The following is a 20029-nucleotide window of genomic DNA, read 5'->3' on the forward strand; positions in this document are numbered from 1 at the left end:
TATCCTTCCCCTGAAAAGCTATGTTGAATAATCTTTGTTTTCAGATCATTTGAGAGTTGTTTTGAGGAGCCCATGATGCCACTCTTCATAGGAGAATCTAATAGGAGAACTACTTGCAAGTGGCCACTTTAAATACCTTTTCTCATGATTTGATACACCTGGCTATGAAGTTCAAAGCTTAATGAGGATACAAAACCAATTTAGTGCTTCAGGAAGTCAGTAAAAAGTAGTTAGGAGTGTTCAAATCAAGAAAATGTTAAGGGTGCCCATACTTTTGCACCGGTCAAATTTTGTTTAAATGCAGATTGCACATTTTCTGTTAGTACAATAAACCTCATTTGAATCCAGAAATATAACTGAGTCCTTCAGTTATTAGATATATGAAACTGAAATAGCTGTTGCAAAAACCAAAATTGTTATAAAGAAAAAAGGTTAACATTAATAGGGGTGCCCAAACATATATATATATATATATATATATATATATATATATATATATATATATATATATATATATATATATATATATACACACTCACTGGCCACTTTATTAGGTACACCATGCTAGTAACGGGTTGGACCCCCTTTTGCCTTCAGAACTGCCTCAATTCTTCGTGGCAGAGATTCAACAAGGTGCTGGAAGCATTCCTCAGAGATTTTGGACCATATTGACATGATGGCATCACACAGTTGGCGCAGATTTGTCGGCTGCACATCCCTGATGCGAATCTCCCGTTCCACCACATCCCAAAGATGCTCTATTGGATTGAGATCTGGTGACTGAGGAGGCCATTTGAGTACAGTGAACTCATTGTCATGTTCAAGAAACCAATCTGAGATGATTCGAGCTTTATGACATGGCGCATTATCCTGCTGAAAGTAGCCATCAGATGTTGGGTACATTGTGGTCATAAAGGGATGGACATGGTCAGCAACAATACTCAGGTAGGCTGTGGCGTTGCAACGATGCTCAATTGGTACCAAGGGGCCCAAAGAGTGCCAAGAAAAAATTCCCCACACCATGACACCACCACCACCAGCCTGAACCGTTGATACAAGGCAGGATGGATCCATGCTTTCATGTTGTTTACGCCAAATTCTGACCCTACCATCCGAATGTCGCAGCAGAAATCGAGACTCATCAGACCAGGCAACGTTTTTCCAATCTTCTACTGTCCAATTTCGATGAGCTTGTGCAAATTGTAGCCTCAGTTTCCTGTTCTTAGCTGAGAGGAGTGGTACCCAGTGTGGTCTTCTGCTGCTGTAGCCCATCTGCCTCAAAGTTCGACGCACTGTGCGTTCAGAGATGCTCTTCTGCCTACCTTGGTTGTAACGGGTGGCAATTTGAGTCACTGTTGCCTTTCTATCAGCTCGAACCAGTATGCCCATTCTCCTCTGACCTCTGGCATCAACAAGGCATTGCCGGCCACAGAACTGCCGCTCACTGGATTTTTTTTCTTTTTCGGACCATTCTCTGTAAACCCTAGAGATGGTTGTGCGTGAAAATCCCAGTAGATCAGCAGTTTCTGAAATACTCAGACCAGCCCTTCTGGCACCAACAATCATGCCACGTTCAAAGGCACTCAAATCACCTTTCTTCCCCATACTGATGCTCGGTTTGAACTGCAGGAGATTGTCTTGACCATGTCTACATGCCTAAATGCACTGAGTTGCCGCCATGTGATTGGCTGATTAGAAATTAAGTCTTAACACACAGTTGGACAGGTGTACCTAATAAAGTGGCCAGTGAGTGTGTGTATATATATATATATATATATATATATATATATATATAGATAGATAGAGAGAGAACTGCAAGAAGATGAAAGTATAGAAATGTAGAAATAATAACAGCAGAGTTAGTAGCAGACTAAAAATTAGATCTTTGAGTGTAGTGTGGGCTCTTCGGATGCTTCCGGATTATCAACGACCAAAGGGGCGGCAAATTTTTCGACCGCCCCGGGCGCCACAAACAGCTGCTACGCCACTGGCTCAGAGCATTCCTTCTGGAAACCGTTCGGAAGTTTTGACCGTCCTTACTGTCCAAAAATTCTTCTTGTAGGGAGACATGGATTTTCGCCTAAATCGTTCCCATCTACGGGTCCATTTGGCTTTCTGTTTCACGAGTGAAATTATGCCCAATGAGGTCCCTCACCAACTTTCCGTTCCTTCCGTGTGGCTCCAATAGGCCAAATTATTAAGAGCTCACAGGAAGGACAAGCGCTCCCCTTCCTCAGGCTCAGCCTCATTGTTCTTCAGTACTTCTTCCTCAGCATGACTTTTGGGGATCTAGGTTTGAGTCCATCTTTGTTTTTTCCAGGAAGGAAATCTCTTCGTTCAACGTTTACCTTCTGTGAATCGCATGATTTTTTTCCTTGTTCACTGAAGCTCTTATCCAGGTCCTGATTCTTCACGGCTTTGGCGATGTCTGCTTCGGCAACGAACAGGTTCATTTCCCTTTTTAGTTGGTATCTTTCTCTTTCAGACTCTCAACCACTCCTGGGGTCTTACAGAGTCTGTAGCAGCTGTGGTGCACTTCCTGTGGATCAACGGTCAACTCTCCGTCATTCTGAATTCCCTTCCCTTCAACCGCCTCGGACTTTTCCTTCGTGACGCCCTCTCATCAGGCTATGTGGCCACGGCAACGGTACTTCTCAAGCTCAGGCTTGAAGTGTAGAGTTCCTCTGGCCTTCAGGTTAGAGTTCTGTTCGAGGAAACTGGTCGGCATTAGTAGGGTTGCCGGCTCAGGAAGGACTGCGATCTTGAGTACGACGCACTCTGCCCGAACAGTGTGTGTCCTCCTGACGGTACTCTTGGGGCCTTCGCCGGGCACGTTTGCAGTGCGATGGTGTGTCATCCACAGGTCCATAAGGTTTTCAAAGCCCATGCCTAGCTTCAGCAAGTGCCACTTGCTTTGGGATGTCCCATGGTTTCTGTGTCCCCCAATGAAGCAATAGAGAAAACAGGATTTTTAGTTGCTTACCGTAAAATCTGTTTCTCTGAGCCTTCATTGGGGGACACAGCACCCTCCCAAGTTGAACAGCTTGGTTTACTGTATAATATTGTTAGTGTGGATTTGTGTTTGTGGTTTTTTATATCGTTTACAGATTGCATCTCCTACTGCTTTTCTCACTAACTGAACATCCTTCTTCCTGTCGGTTGGGGGTACACTGCGGAGGAGGAGCTAACTTTTTTTTCTGCATATAGTGTCAGCCTCCTAGAGGCAGCAGCATACACCCCATGGTTTCTGTGTCCCCCAATGAAGGCTCAGAGAAACAGATTTTACGGTAAGAAACCTAAAAATCCTGTTTTTTTTTTAAAGCATTCTTTCCACACCTGCCTAAAACTTTTGCACAGTACTGTACCTGAATTCATCACTTCCCCTTGACAATTTCACTGTGAAAGCAAATCTGGCCCTATATGAAATTGTTATAGTGAAGTGAGCAAGTGAAATAGAGATCAGCCTAGTGCTAGATCTATCCGCATGGCCTTACCCTGATCTATGCAAGTTCCCATACAGTATAAAGCTGAGGACATCGGAAAAATCCTGCGGATGTAAAGTGTTGCTGGGAGATTTGCTCATGTGGCTTCGTACTGCAGAGGAGATTTCCTGCGTTTCGGTGTGACTTGTATTACTTTTAAGACAGAAAACAAAATGCAAAATTAGTTAATATCAGTTTTCAAGCAGAAGAGGGTCTGACATTTAACGGCAGGAATAGCGCAAGACTGTGGAATTCTTGTCATTATAAATACTAACGAAAGTGTGAACAGAGCCTTACCCAAACTATCTAGTATTGTTATCTTTAAAGGGCTTATCCACTAGTTTATAAGTAAACCTTGATTAGCCCAGCTCGGCTTAAAGGGCTTGTCCGGTCAAAATTGACAAGTCTGCAGTTACTCTGTTTGACTGCAGACTTAAGAATCAACCCAGCACAACACTGCGGGGATTTGCCAGTTTCAGACCCGGGATAGGAGAGTATGTATGCGTTATACATACCCCGGCCAGTGGGCACAGCCTTGCTCTCCATACACTTGTATAGATTGAGGCCGCAAGCCCATCTAATGGCGCGGACGGCCAGTGGGCGCAGCCTACAAGTGTATGGTGCAAGACCACACCCACTGGCCAGGGGTATGTATAACATATACATACCCTCCGGTCCCTGGTATGAAACCAGCGAATCTCCGCAGCGCAGTGCGTGCACTGGGGGGGGGGGGGGGGGGGGGGGGATTCATAAGTCTGCAATCAGTGTGACTGCAAACTTATCGGTATTGACCAGACAACCCCTTTAAGAAATTAAAAAACCTTACACATCTACGAGGGCGGTGCCAATGCCCTATACTTGGAATTGTGTCCCTGCCAGTCCCTCTCCTGACATCGGCATCCAGTAGGGGGCGTCACGGGACTGCTGCAGCTTTCACACGATACCTGAACACTCAGTTTCAGACAGAATGAAGTGCCCGACTATTGTTGTTTGCAGATAATCGCTGGAGGACACATTACCAAATGCTGTAGATGAACAGTTATTTCCTACCACACCCTGGGCCCATAAAGGATAACATATAAAGTAGACAACCCTTTAACCTTCTGTGAATTCAGCAAGATGTCGGAATTTTGTGTAACGGACAAGCTATAATTTTGCTGAAGCCTGCATTACATAGCCAGCAAGAAAAGAGATGTAAATGAAAGATGTAAAAAAAAAAAAAACATTTTGGGGCTCTTTCATTAAGCTATTACACACAGTGGTAGAACATACCTTAAGACGATGTCTAAAGAAATAGACTTCAAAAGCTTTCCGAATGCTTGTCTGACTCGTGGTCCACTTGATACAAGTTGCACACGACACACATCAACACACCTATATAGCAAAGGAATATAAAATTATATTAGTCCAGACTTCTAGAGGGACAAATAACAACCCTCGCATAAAATGGGAACTGGCAACTTTATAAAAATTATGTTTGTACCTACTCATTGAACATATTGGGAAACACAGGATCCGAAGTATAAAGCTATATAACTAGGAGGCTTGATTTTTTTTTTTTCTTTTTTTTTTTTAATATAAAGAGGGCTGGCTTCACCAGGTGGCCCAAAGCATTTCTTAGGACAGTTTAGGTGCCAAAGGCAGTAGGAGAGCAACCCAACAAAAAAATTCAGTAACAAGGAGCAAGCAGGAAACAATATGACCAGAACCTGGGGAATAAATACCTGCAGGCAACAACAACTGACTCCGAAGGAACGTTGGGGAGATGTTGCGTGGAGGGACAATGGAAAACTTCTGGAGTGCAGACAGAACAAGGGTTATTGAATTGCCCCAATTCATCAAGAACGGTGTTTTTCATGCTGGTCTTGATGAAGAAGCAAAGTAGAATGCAAAGAGCTCAATTCATTAAGAGGGACATGAATTAATGAATAAGGCATGCCACAAAGTAGCACGGACATCTGCATGTGCCGAGCAACAAATCTTCCTCCAGTCAGGGAGGTCGAGGTTATGGAACCTATGCGACCACATGTATAAGGTCTCAGCTCAATGACGTCTCTAAAAGATGTAACTGACCGAAGATTTTAATCTACGCATGTGCCACGTAATTCTTCTAGAGACCAAATCCCTGAGTGGTTTGATGGTTGGACACCGCTATGCAGCCCGAAAGACTGGCATCAGTTGGCACCATCTGCCATTGCAGAGGAAGGATGGATCTGCTAGAAAGCAAAGCTGGGGCTGTCAACCATTAAAATTGGTCTCTTAAAACTCAAGACAGATGTCGAAGTATGTATACCCAATGGAAGAATTATTCTGGCTCCAATGATGGAACTTCAGACCATATGGATTCCATGCAAAATCTTCAGACTCGCACAAATTAGTTGCGTTTCTTCAATTCCACAATGGGTCTGGCCAAGCCATCCTTCTTGGGGACCGAGTAGGTTTGAGGAGCATCGCTAGAATAGGAACAATGACTCCTTGGAGCTGGAGGTCATGGAAAAAGGTAGACTTGTGAGGTTGAGCTGTCGCACAGGACAAAATGAAACAAACTGTGAAAAACCTGCTTGGAGTCACAGATGTGAACTACATTTTTAAACCAGAGAGAAACCCTCACTGACTGACCCAGGCGTTGTTCACATGAGCAATTCAAAACTCTGAGGAGAGAAGAAGATGACCCCTCACTCGAGAAGATCTTCACGCGGTGGAGTATGTGTAAGTGGAAGGCTTCACGGCCTTCAGGGCAGGAAAGCTTTTGCTTGAACGAGGTTTACCTGCAGTTAGAGGGTCGGGAGAAGGTTGTGCCACCTCTACAGAAAGAGGAGTCTTAAATGGAGCAAAACCTCTGAGATCGCCTAGAAGTCCGAGAGCAGCTAGGGCTCTGGGTAAGCAAAGCAAAGACTTAAGAAATCTCTAAATTCCTTTTGTGAGGAGTACAGCAGTCAAGAAAAGCCAGTAGGATGTCAGTAGGACATCATGAAGAGGATAAACTTTAGTGAAGATGTCTAGGTCTTGTAAACCCGAGATGATGCGAACAGAGGAATGAAAAGTAGAAACTGCTGCCGGGAAAGGCAGGTTTGAGAGGGAGAATCTTTTTTCCCAGCAGACCAATGGGGGACACCGCAGCAGAAAGAGGCAAGGTAGTGGATATACAAGCAATAAGGTGATCTAATGAGAAAAGTGTGGACCATTTGGTAACTGGATGTTTCCATTCTTTGGCAAAAAGATTGCCCAATTCTGTAGCTAGGAAAGGTGATTTGCCAGCGGAAAGAAACTGCTTCTGTGCGAGACTGGTCTTTGACATGGAGGGTGTCCAACACTGGATAAAGTCCTTTATGGCCGAGAACAGCTTGGAATCCTACTCAGAAGCAATAAGACGGGTCCTCTAGGAATTCGGACTGGGCAAGGGAAGAAGTGGCCTCAGCTGCTGTGGTTGTTTCCTGGGAACGTTCCAGGTAGACTAAAAAGGATCTCGGGAAAGAGATCTTACACCTCTTGTTAACGAGTATGTCAGGAGAGGATAGGCTCCTTAAGCACCATGTCAAAAAAGGTGTAGACACCAGTTTGGGCAATGAAATAAAATGGGCGAGTTGGGCTGAATAGTGCTCCATGAATTGATCATAAATTCGGAGACTTAAACAATTAGGGAAGGCTCAATTCCTGAGATGATCCAAAAGGTCCTAATCAAGCGAGTACATATGGTGTTGAATGCAGGGAGAGAAGGCTTGCCACATGGTAGACTTTGTTGCTACTGGGAGCAGAAAGTCGCTGGAACTGCAATATTGGAGGTCTTCTGAGGTGCAAGATGACCAGGACAACTCACTGTTTCAACACCATCAGGGTCACTCCTTCAGTGACCTTTCACAATTGTGGGATCACCAGTAGCCTGTTGCGGTAGCCGCCTCAGGGTACAGGTGGCCATCGTAGATGTGACATTTCCAGGGAGGTACACTACTGTGGAGTGAATGGTTTATCTTCCCTGGAGTGAATGAAAAAAGGTGGAGTTCTTCCATGTCATATAAGACAAAAAAAAAAAAAAAAAACATTGAAGACCTAATACAGGTCGTGTCTTCCTCCTTCAGACAACAGGTGGAACCAACACTTATTTCCAATTTTGACACCTAGCGTGAAGTCTCCTAGTGGAAGAAAAAATACCCATGGTCCTGTTTACCTCTCTCCACCATGCTTTAAACAAGAACTGTAAATGTTGTCCCCATAATTCAAAGAATACATAGAAACTCCCAGATGCAGTGCTACTAATAGAACAGAGCTCCTGCTAGCATCGAGAACAAATCAACAATACATGAATAGAAGTACCCTAAAAACCCATGATGTTTCAATACTTCACATCACAAGTCATCCTTACAGTTGCCCGAAAGCACTTTAAGAAATTATCCAACACTAGGATATGCCATAATTTGCTGATCAGTGCCGAAAATCCCCAAAGATCTGGACAAAGAAGGGCCCCCCCGACAGTGTTCAGGAGCATACCTCTGTAGTAAGTCTTCTGGTAGTGAAGATGACAGAACATGGAGACTGCTACAAGCTTGTAAGGTGATGTTCCCATCTTCAAAAAGTGCTGAAAAAATGTAAAAACATCCAATATAGATTATATTAAAAAAAATTCACGTTTGTAGAAGTAAACAGTCTCGCCTTACTATTTGCGAGTAGTCCTTTGCAGAAATTGTGAAAAGACGGCAGTGAGAATAACGGTGTGTATGTGTCAGATTTCTTCATGAGGACTGCCACTTCTGCAGCCCAGATCATCAACAATTTTCTACAACGGGAAAAAAACAAAAACAAAAACATAAAGATCAGAATAAATGTCAACAAATGTATGCATGAGGAGAAAGTAAAGTATAGAAAAAGACGCAACTACACAACAGTTACACACAGAGGTATAACGGTCTGAGGACATAGCGGCACTCTTGCCATCGACTGTGCGGCATTACAGCCCACCCACGTCACGTTATGAGAACAAGGATGGGTCGTACGTGGCCAAAGTGGGGAATCTCCGTAATAATGGAATCAGAATAAACAATAACACTGATGGTAAATTAAGTTACCGGGAATCTTGGTAAATATCGTCTTTCTTCAGCAGCATGCCCAGCAAATTCAGAATAACAGAGAAATGCTTTTTAGTGGCAGTGGTTACTGTGCTGATCACTGCTCCATCGAACAATGAAGGAGATGATGAACTGAGACTGCTGGAAATAAAGTGCTCATGCCTGCAAAGGGAAACCATTGGTAAAAGTCAAGAAAAAAAAACAAACAATATCCACAGCAGAGCAATCAGCTGCAGAGTGCAGACATGGCCATACCTGGTGCAGTGAGAATACAGCGTGCAGAGCACAGAGTACTGGACTTCTGGATAATGGATGGCTATTTCTTTATGTACGACCATCAGCGTCTTACTCAGTAATGCGAACACAGTGGGAGACAGAGCCCACATCTGGAAGAACATAAAAAAAGTGGCATCAATATGGAAATTAAACATACAACCTGAACAACCTGCATTACTAAGCTTCTGCCCACATTAGTTTCATGGCTTCTGTACAAATGGATCATCATGGACCCCAATGACTTATAACGGGGGCCTGCAGGTATGACACTATTGCTGGCCTAATAAAAGCAAGAAAAAAAACAGATTTTGGTGAACCCTACAGACAAATGGCTTTCTAAGGGTGGTTTCACATTAGCGTTTCAGGGCGCAGCGACGGACTGCGCACGGCCGCCGCTAAGCCCCGCCTACGGGCGCACTATCACTGGGGACGCAGGCAGTGTGCAGTATGCGTTTGGCGGCGCATGCGTCCTTTTGACGCCGACCGCAAACAAATTGCAACAGGTTGCGTTTGGCGCTGGTCGGCGCACCGTCAAAAGGACGCATGCGCCGCCAAACGCATACTGCGCACGGCCTGCGTCCCCAGTGATAAAGATAGGGGACGCAGGACGCATGCAGCGTCATTCGCCCGTAGGCGTGGAAGGGGCGGGGCTTAGCGGCGGCCGTGCGCAGGCCATCGTTGCGCCCTGAAACGCTAATGTGAAACCACCCTAACCCATGCTGCCATGCAAATTGTCCATGGACTTCAAAAACGTTTGGATAATTGTCCAAGCACTTAAGAATCTGTTCACACTGCGTTACACAGCGTGTTTGTTCCAGCACTTGCTGCCACCGGGTTCGTCGGCTAACTTCAGTGACATCACTCTTGGGTATCACAGATTGGCTCAAGTATTTGGTGTCCATGCTGCTTCTGCCTTTGGACCTCATGAGAAGCAAGCTCTGCTAGACCCCTAGGCCAGTTCTGTCACATGTCCTGCTACATACCAAGTCTTGCTGCCACTGTGCTTGGAGCAGTTCAGCATATTAGACATTGTTGCTTAAACACTGAGTCAACTCCTCCGCCCTACTATTTTGCTGGGCCTGTTCTGTCTCTGAACTTCCTGAGCTCCTCGGCTCTGCGACTATGGTACACGACTGAGTTTACCCTTCTCTCCCAACTAACACCCTGTGTCATTTGTCCATGCTGCTTACAGACGTTGTCCACTACTTTATCATTGATGACCTTTCCTGAAGATAGGTCATCAATATTTGATCGATTGTGGTTTGACACCCCGCCAGTCAGCTGTTGTCTGTTGACGGCCAGAACGTCTCAGTTGCAGAGCTGCTCCGTCTTCTGATAGTGGTCACGGCAGGGTACTGCACATCCGTCCCTTACTCAAATCGATAGGAGGCTGTGCAGTACCCTGCCGCGGCCACTATTAGAGGGCGGAGCAGCTCCGCAATTGAGCAGTTCAGGACGCCGATACTGACAACAGGGGAGGTGCCGGCTGAGGTACCCCGACCGATCAGTCATTCATGATTTATCTTCAGGGTAAGGTCATCAATGATAAAGTAGTGGTAACCTCTCTAACTGCTGGATGGAAAAAAATGTGGTGTGAACAGCCTCTAAAGCAGTTTGCGTGTGAAAACTGCAGCAGATAACCACAAGCAGATTAGTCAAATTGTATGGGGCCAATCTTCATACCGACCCCTAGCGGCTCACCCTGCAAATCCATGCCAGAAATTCTAAACTCTGAGCCACATACATACATAAAACCAAAACTATGAAAATAGTTACATGCATAACTTGAATGGGACAAGTCATATATAGTACATTTCTACAACACTATATACAATATGCATTATATAGCTTACCCCAATCAGTGAATTTTTTGCATTTCCAATTGTCGTAAGAACATTCAAGTCAAATACAGCAACAAACTTTGCACTGTCCACTGAGAACGTATGGTTCTTAAAGGTTTCATGCTGTATTTCGGTACAGGCTTCGGCTAGTTGCAAAAAACCCAAAAGACTGTTTATAGCGCATGTAATTTCTCCTAATATCAGTTTATATGCCGTCTCCAAAACTGGAATGTTCTTCAGGGTCAATACTGCTTGGTACAGGGCATTGGCTGCACCAATTACCTAAAAGAAATTATATAAAATATATGCTATCCATTTTATCAAAGCTACATTTTTGGAAAACATAACATCTATTGCTAGACTCTGTAACCAGACGGCAAACAATATAAATTGGAATCAAATGGGAATAATATACTCACATATATCCAGTGGGGAAAATAAGTATTTGATACACTTCTTACTGCTTACACTTATTTCATGCAATAAAATCAAAATTAATTCTAAAAAAAAAAAAAAATAAAAAAAAAAAAATCATACAATGTGATTTACTGGATTTGTTTTTATGATTCTGTCTCACAGTTGAAGTGTACCACTGATAAAAATGACATACCTCTCCATTCTTTGCAGGTGGTAAAACTTGGAAAATCGTCAGCGTATCAAATACTTATTTCCTCATTGTACATATACACACAGTTTGGTCAAGAAACATTTAGACAGTGACCAGTTTTGGCATTAAGCTGTTTACCAAAACATATTCAAGATAAAGTTATCAACAGTAATATCACCAATATTTGCTTAAAGTGCAAACATCTTTAATATGAGGGTATTCACATCCTATATGGGAGGAAGGGTTTAGAAATGGCAGCTTTTTAATATGTAGCTGCCTCCTTTTAAAGGGACCAAAGGTAATTGGACAATTATCTCAAAAGCTCTTTAATGGGCTAATCCCTCATCAATCCATCATCAATTAAGCAGGTAAAAGATTTGAAGCTGACTCCAGGTGTGGCATTTGGAAGCAGATTCTGTGAACCCACAACAGGAGGTATAGGTAACCCTTCAATGGAAGAGAAACAGACGATCACTAGGCTAAGAAAAAGAAGAAATCCATCAGATAACAGAAATGTTAGGAGTGGCCAAATCAACAGTTTGGTACATTCTACAAAGATCAAAAGGGCACACTGGTGAACTTGGATACTCAAAAAGGCCTGGACGATCACAGAAGACAACAGAGCTGGATGATCGCAGAATCCTTCCCATGGTGAATAAAAACCCCATCATAACATTCACGTGAGTGAAGAACACTCTCCAGGAAGTAGTAGTTTTAGGATCTACGTCTGTCATAAAGAGAAGACTTCATGAGAGCAAATACAGAGGGGGTTAACCACAAGGTACAAACATTAAATCAGCCTTAAAAATAGAAAGGTCAAATTTGACTTTGGCAAAAAAACATCTAAAGAAGCCAACCAATTCTGGAAAATCATTCTTTGGACAGATGAAACTAAGATCAACCTGTACCAAAATGATGGGAAGAAGAAAGTATGGAGAAGGCTTGAAACAGTTCATGATCTAAATACACCACATCCTCTGTAAAACATGGTGGAGGCAATGTGATGACAGGGGCATACATGGCTTCCAATGGCACTGGGTCACTAGTGTTAATTGATGATGTGACGGAAGACAGAAGCAGCCAGATGAATTCTGGAGTGTACAGTGCGATATTTTCTGCTCAGATTCAACCAAATGCAGCAAGGTTGACTGGATGGTGCTTCACAGTACAGATTGACAATGATCCAAAACATCATACGAAAGCAAAGAATATTCTGTCATGGCTGAGTCAATCACCAGATCTCAGGCCCATCGAGCAGCATTGCACACGCTTAAGAGAAAAATTGACAGTTAATTTGTCCAATAACTTTTGAGCCCTTGAAATGTCAAGAGGCTTTGTAGAAAAATGATTGCAATTCCTAAAAGTTTCACAGTATATTCTTGTTCAACCCCTTTAATTAAATCTGAATGTCTAGAATTTTACACACATTATAGGCCAAAAACAGACAAATGCTTACTTCCTTCTCCTTGTGGAATCTTAGTGCAAGCAGCTTTGAGGTGGGTACGAAGAGTTTCTCCACAAAAGAAGAAGGTAATTTCGTGTTAATCTGTTCAACAATCTGAAAGAATAAAACACTGAACTTGTAGAAAATGACGTTACCTTTTTCAATTATCGTATTTTGCGGATTATAAGACACACCCCAAATTTTGAGGAAAAAAAAAAAACTGGAAAAAAACACACCCTTTTTTAAAAAATAAAATGGTGGTGCCTCTTATAATCCATGCGTCTTATTGCTAAACGGGGGTGGTGGCTGCAGTGAAGGGGGTCCCAGGATCGCTGATGGAGGAGGCAAGAGTGGCACGTTGCTACAGGCTGGGATGAGAGGGTGTTCCGCTGCAGGTGAAAATGGATACGGTGCGCTGTGGTGCAAGGGGCTCAGATGGCATTTTGTGAAAGCCTGGAGACTCCCGCACATCCATTACTGCGATGCGGTGGCCTCCGGGAAAATGGCTGCCGGGGGTGGCGCATGCTCAGATTGAGATCTTGGTAAGGAGATCTCTGGTCTCCCGAGGTCTCAATCTGAGCATGCGTCGCTCCCGGCGGCCATTTTCCCGGAGACCACCACATCGCAGTAATGGATATGCAGGGAGGTTCAGGGCTTTCACAAAATGCCGACGGAGCCTCCCCGCACAACAGAGCACCGCAGCGGCGCACATTGGAGCACTCCCTCATCCCAGTCTGCGGCAACGAGCTACTCTTGCCTCCTCCAGCAGCGACCCTGGGACCCTGCTCCACAGCGGCCGGTAAGGTATATTCACATTATAAGTCACACCCCCATTTTCCCCCCAAAATTTTGGGGAAAAAATGTGCGTCTTATAATTTGAAAAATACGGTATTTAAGGAAAGGTGTCTTTTTAGATTCTGAGATTTATAATTTTTCAACTATACAACATTAAGTTTCAAGTCTAAGCAATTCCAAACATGCTTACATGATCACTAAATAGGTCAGTGATTAGTAGCCATTATGATCATTGAAAAATAAGAGACATTTCTTTATTGCCTCATTGGGGGACACAGGAACCATGGGGAGTGTGCTGCTGCCACTAGGAGGCTGACGCCATGCAGAAAAAAGTTAGTTCCTCCTCAGCAGTATACACCCCCCCGACTGGCACTAGGTTAAATCAGTTTTAGGTTTGTGTCAGTAGGAGGAGGATATGAGTCTTACTAGTCCCATATCTACCTCGGTTTTTGGCGTTTTACAGTAAAGTCTCTTTTTCAGATGGACCTTTTCCCCACCTCTAGAAAGATACAGTGCGAACAGTCATTACTGTACTCCCACGTAAAGACATAGAATATGAGTTGGCAGTAAACACCGTACTATGTCTAGTCGGCAGGACCCCAACCCTAACATGGAGTAAAGTTTAGGTGATACGATCTTCGGTCCTGACCCTGTCTCCTGCTCACTCGCCCACCAGAGCCTGTCGGTGTCAGGAGTTAAGGATGTCCCACATCCCCAAGAAGCTTGGACGTCTATGAAAGATTCCTGCATTTTGCGGTGCAGCAAGACCATTTTCAATTTGTCACCCTGCTGTTCTGGCTCACCACCGCTCCTCGAGTTTTCACAAAAACCATGGCAGCGTTAATGGCCATTCTGTGGATCAGAAGCCTAGTGCTCATCCCGTACCTCGATGACATCCTCATCAAGGCTCCGTTCTTTGCTCAGGCCAGTGAAGTCTGGCCATCGCTCTAAACACCCTGTACAGTTTTGGATGGCAAGTTTTGGGCATGAGTGCGTCTTCTGTGGTCATCCTTCTTCCCGAGAGGGATCCACTGCACTCTCAAGCCTCCTCTGGTGCCCATTCACAGCCCCTCACCCCTCCTGCCACGCCGCCAGGATGATCTTTTGCCAGCCAGCGTTTTTCCCATGGGCGCCGCCCCCTACGTCACACGGGCAAGCCCATTCCCTGTGTGCCTTGCGCGTGACGTCAGAGGGGCGCGACCCGGGAGCGGCCTCCCCTCCTGGGGCTCCTGGACATCGGCAGAGGGGAGAGGGCGGCGCGGCAGCCACGGAAGAGCCCCTGGACCCCTGACCGTTTTGCGCTGACGCCCGCTCGCAAGCTGAGCCCCCGGGGGACCCGCAGACGGCGCTTCCACCCCCGACGCCCAGCGCAAGGCTCTGCCTGATCTTCCATGCTGGCACGGGGGTGGGCAGGTACAGACATCTTTACACGCCGTCTTCAGCACACGGGTCCCTGTCAGGACAGGAAACCCAACTGAAGCGAGGGAGAGGTACTGCCCCTTTTATCTTCAGTAGGGTTCCTGTCCTGGCTGGGCGGATCCCCTCATGGGAGACGGGAAAATTCTATCTTGTATCCGAAGGACACCAGCTCCCTGACCCACTTGTCGTGGACGACCGAGAGCCAAGTGTGACTGAAGGAAAGTAGACGACCGCCTACTTTGTCGGTGTCCGCCGGATACCACAAGTCATTGTGTAGAAGATCTATGGGATCTGGCTCCCCTAGATCCAGATGCCCATGGCCTGGGATTCCAAGAGCGGTTAGGTCTGTATGAGACCTGGGAGCCTCTGTCTCCGCGCAGGGACCGACTTGATCCGGAAGAGAAGGTAGTGGAGGACCAACCGGAATTGTTGCGAAAAGGTCAAAAAAGCGTCGGCTATTGCCTCCGAAACGGCCGAACAGCCATTTGTTGAGGAAGGAATTTACTCTTTCCCCTGGTAGTATCAGAAATGAGCTGGTCCAGTTTCTCTCCAAAAAGACGACCAGTCTGATAGGACAGGGAAGTCAACGATCTTTTAGATGTGGCATCCGCCCACCAGTCGCAGAGCCATAGGGCTCTTCTAATGGAGATCGCAATAGCCGCAGTTTGAGCAGCGCAATTGGCGGCATCTAAAGAAACGTCCACTACAAAGTCCGCTGCGTGAATTATCTGCCTGGCGACCCTGGTTGCCTCCAGAGGTACCCTGGAAAGCAGTAATTAAGACTTCTGCACAAGCGGCCATTGGAAAAAGCGCCGCTCCTGAAGCCTCAAAAACTGAGCGGGCAATGTAGTCAATTTGATGATCGGAGGGGTTTCTGACTGAGGAGCTCCGAGACGGATAGGAGCATATTAGAAGCAAGACGCGATACAGGAGGGTCCACCGAAGGGGACTGTAACCAATCCTTTAATAGGTCTGGAGCAAAATGGTTTTTAGTCTCAGTAGACTTTTGCCCTGTGAACCACTTATGTGGCCGATCCCTATGTTTCTGGACAATGCCCTTAAACTCCGGATGGCTGGCAAATAACCTGCGTACACGTTTGGTCCTCTTAAATGAGATAGCGTGTGCTGGAGCGGGAATATTTTCCTCATCCAACTCCAGAATCCTGTTGACTGATTCTATAAGAAAATCAAGCGACTCTTGGTCAGTTGGAGGATTCTGAGGGGCTGACGTGTCAGATTTGATTTCAGAGTCGCTGCGAACAATAGGATAGGGAGACCGAGAGACAGAAGTCGCCGGTGCTGAAGCGCAAGCGTGACTAGGGGGCGCATCATGGGTCCGCTTTCTAGCCTGACCATCCCTTGAGCGAGTACGGCCCCTGCTGGTGGACGGTTCCCCGCCGTCGCCAGAGCCCTGCTCGGGCGGTAAAGACGCTTTCTGACTTAAAGAGGTTTCCCGGAGGGAGTCTATGGCCTGAGACAATGACTCCACCGACCGTGACAGGGACGCAGCCCACTCAGGTGGACTAAACGCAGGAAGTCCGTCAGCAACAGCGGCGAGGGGCGTTTGAGCGCAGGCTGGGTCGCAGTCCGTGCATAACGGATTAGTCTGGGGACTGGGCAAAGCAGTCTTGCAAGTGGTACACACAGTAAAAAACGCAGTGTGCTTCTTAGCAGCCCGTTTAGCCTCCTTAGATTGAGACATAGTGCTCCTGAAAGGGTTAAAGGCAAAGTCTGGTCCGCAGCTGCAGGGAATATGCCGGGAAGGGGTTAAAGCTTTGTTCTGAGAGCAGATGCAGCTTACCCCGGTCCTGTGTCCCCGGGAGGAATAGCGGTGGCCCTGTGGTGTCATCCAGTATCCGGCAGAGTGCGCGCCTCACAGCCTGTTTTCAGAGCAGGCTGAGGAAAGTTTCACGCCCCCCCCCCCCCCGAGACTAGGATTGCCAAGGAGTGGGGGGCGGCGCTATTCAAATTGCGGCCTAGTAGGCCGGTAAAGTCGGGGACTAAATTTTTGGGATACCCGAGGTAAGCGCCGAGAGCGGGGGGGGGGCTAGCGTGGGCGGCGCTTTTTAAGTTACGGCCTAGTAGGCCGGAAAAGCCAGGGCCGGAGCACCGTTGCTGAGACAAAGACAGCACCTCTCCCGGGGACCAGGACCCGACCCCATACCTCTACTCCAGTGCTCAGGCCGGCCGCGCTCTCCGGGGCCATCCTCGCAGGTCTTCTCATCCTCCTGGGCTGATGTAGCAGAGCTGGGGGAGTTCTTAAAGGGGAATGCTCAATCGATCCACCCTATAGGTAGGGGGATGGAGAGCTATGGGGCTGATTCAGGGCATTCGGGAGCGCTGTAGGTAAATGCCTCCGCCGGTCTCCATGCTTCTGTTGTGCTTGCCCATCATATCCGTCCACCGTAAGGAATCATCGTCAGAGGAATCAGCCCCATTCGTCGCAGGAAAGTGTACGGGGAGGTATACTCTGCATGCTTGCCTGTTGTTGGTTCGGGGGAGAGCAGGCCGTATAAAAGGAACCGTCACCCCCTTCACTCCGTTAATTAAAAAATAAAAATTTACAGAAAATTCAAAAATAAAATTACAACGGTGGGGTCTGAAACCAGACCCAAGTGCCTCCTACAGACACTAAGCAAGAACTGGGGAAGTCTCATCCAGCGAGAGGGTGTATACTGTAGGGGAGGAGTTAACTTTTTTTCGGTTTACTTAGTGTCCTCCTAGTGGCCAGCAGCATAACACCCACTGTCTGTGTCCCCCAATGAGGCGTAGGAGAAATCCTGTTATCCTTCTATATACCACAATGACCTCTAACTCCAGGACTAATTTTCAGAGCAAGTCAAATTTACATTTTAACCATTGTGAAAGCAGTGTACTACAAACAACTTGACGCAAAAGAGGGAGCAGGTATCCCATTGCTGGGTAGCAAAAACATAGTGTGGCCTGTAAAGGCAGGGAGCAATACAGTGCTACTTTAAAGGGGAAGTCCTACCTCCAATATCCTACCCCAATATTTAGCATTTGCTATTATTACACCTATCGCCAATTAGAAATGTAGTACAGTTCTCCTGATAACCGTTGTCGCTTACCCCATGTGCAGGGCATTGCAGTAGCTTTGGTACCCATGGTTACGACCACTAGCAACTGTCACTATATGAGTGGTCGTAACCTTGGATATCTGAACTACTGCACATGGGGCAAGCAACATAGCCAATCAGAACAACTATACTACATTTCTAATTGGAGGTATTTGCTATTCTTTAATTTATCAAAACAAAAAACTAAATACAGTGAGTTTTTTGGTCATGCCACGAACAAAGTGCAAACCAGCCTACACCAATTTTTCACAATTTCCCAAATATTAATGAGAAGCGTGATGCAGTGCACTTACCAGGGTTAGTAAATTGAGGACAGAGATAATGTAATCAGTACCAGACGTCTGACAGTTCTCCAGCTGATCTAACCCGTATGCGATTACCATTTCACAGTGTATTGCCATGTTGGGGTCCAGGCTGCCGAGTAGTACGCCAACACATTCATTGGCAGCTGTCAATACGGTCTCTGAAGAGAAAACCTGGTTGGCTGCAGTAACACATCTCATCACTCGATACAAGATCTAAGGAGGAAAATGTAATGCCCATAAGAAATCAAATTACCAGATCCCAAATTCACGTAAATGACAACCAATACAAGAAACTCATTAAGGGTGTGTGCACACGTTGCAGATTCTGCTGTGGAATTTTCCGCGCAGATTTTGCTAAATCCGCAGGTAAAATGACCTGCGTGTTACCTGCAGATTTAGTGCAATTTTTGTGCGGATTTCTATAATGGAGCAGATGAAAAACTGCAGCAGAACTGCACAAAAGAAGTGACATGCTGCAGTTTTAAATCCGCAGCATGTGCACAGCGTTTTTTGTTTTACATAGCCTTAAATGGTACTGTACATCACTTGCAGATCTGCAGGGCCAAATCTGCTGCAGAACTGCAGAAGAATCCGCACCGTGAGCACATACCCTAAATGACTTGTCCGGTCTCAGAACAAAAGTCTGCAGTCAGTGTGTGCTGACTGCTGAATCGTGACAGTGGGCGACGCGCACATTGTCACTATTCCCCTTTATTCCCTGTGCAGAGGGGCACTTATGTGACCACATGTATGCGATTTGATTACTTGCTGTCACAAGTAAACTAAACTCACCCGGTGTAAAAACACATGAGAGTCTAGTCTGCATGTAACCACTCAAATGTATGAGGAATCGTGGCAGTGTGCACACCGTGGCACTCTGCTGTCAGAGTGACTACCGACTTTTCTTCTAAGATTGGACTTCAACATGCCAACATTTAGCTGTTTGGTCTATTTACTGCAATGCAAGTAAATATAAGCTGTATAAGTCTAGAACAACACAGCTGACATCGGCTGGATTTGGTGCAGGCTCAGCTGCTGAGCCCGCACCATAGATATACGGCAGATGTCGGGATGGGTTTAAAGCTGCTCAATAGAAGTATATTTAAAGTTGCTGTCTCATCGGAGGTCACCCTTCTCACATGATAGTGTTGACAGCAATCATCCGATTGCTAAAAGTTTGGCTTCCTGCAAATAGCTGCTTTTACAAGGGGGCCTACTCTAAAAGTTTAAGTTCATGCCCAGGGTGGCAGACATGCATTAGTTTCCACCCCGTGAACTTTAGATGTGTTTCTTAATTGTAGGTGATCTAAATCATGATTTCCACAATATTATCATTTCCATTTCTTTCCCTTACATCTGTTACGTAAGCTTCTGTTATCGGGGGTCCTCTGATTGGACTGAATCTTTCTCCAATACTTCGCACCACCGTACTGAATACTCTGAGAAGAGCAGCGAGCTTAGGCAAGGAAACAGATGGAGGAGGAATGTCTTCATCAACAGATTCACCAGAGGCAATGTTACCAAGATCCTGAAAAGGGAAGAAAAATTAACACCACAATCATTAATCAGGAATTTGGCAGCAAGAACGCCGCAGCACCAATACTTGTCAAAAGTAGAAAAAAAAAAAATCGTCAAGGAGTCCAGTATAAGACAATGGAGTCCCATGTCACAGCTGTACCAGCCACACGTTTGATCAAAGTGT

The 20029-nt window shown here is 45.7% G+C and overlaps 1 protein-coding gene across 2 annotated transcripts in view; it reads right to left on the reverse strand.

Moving 5' to 3' along the window:
- The window catches only part of SMG1 (SMG1 nonsense mediated mRNA decay associated PI3K related kinase), a 203662-nt gene that overhangs the window by 134493 nt on the left and 49140 nt on the right, over positions 1 to 20029 (reverse strand). For both annotated transcript variants that reach the window (XM_073542939.1, XM_073542938.1), the window contains exons 10-19: positions 19682 to 19855; positions 18316 to 18540; positions 12723 to 12824; positions 10672 to 10941; positions 8798 to 8928; positions 8543 to 8704; positions 8135 to 8253; positions 7968 to 8055; positions 4755 to 4856; positions 3495 to 3635 (exon numbers count right to left, since the gene is read on the reverse strand). In XM_073542939.1, the coding sequence (XP_073399040.1) occupies positions 3495 to 3635; positions 4755 to 4856; positions 7968 to 8055; positions 8135 to 8253; positions 8543 to 8704; positions 8798 to 8928; positions 10672 to 10941; positions 12723 to 12824; positions 18316 to 18540; positions 19682 to 19855 (1514 nt within the window). The remainder of the gene's footprint in view (positions 1 to 3494; positions 3636 to 4754; positions 4857 to 7967; positions 8056 to 8134; positions 8254 to 8542; positions 8705 to 8797; positions 8929 to 10671; positions 10942 to 12722; positions 12825 to 18315; positions 18541 to 19681; positions 19856 to 20029) is intronic.

Source organism: Dendrobates tinctorius, unplaced genomic scaffold (genome assembly GCF_039654945.1).
Source record: "Dendrobates tinctorius isolate UK_male_01 unplaced genomic scaffold, ASM3965494v1 ptg000129l, whole genome shotgun sequence".
Classification (NCBI taxonomy): Eukaryota; Metazoa; Chordata; class Amphibia; order Anura; family Dendrobatidae; genus Dendrobates; species Dendrobates tinctorius.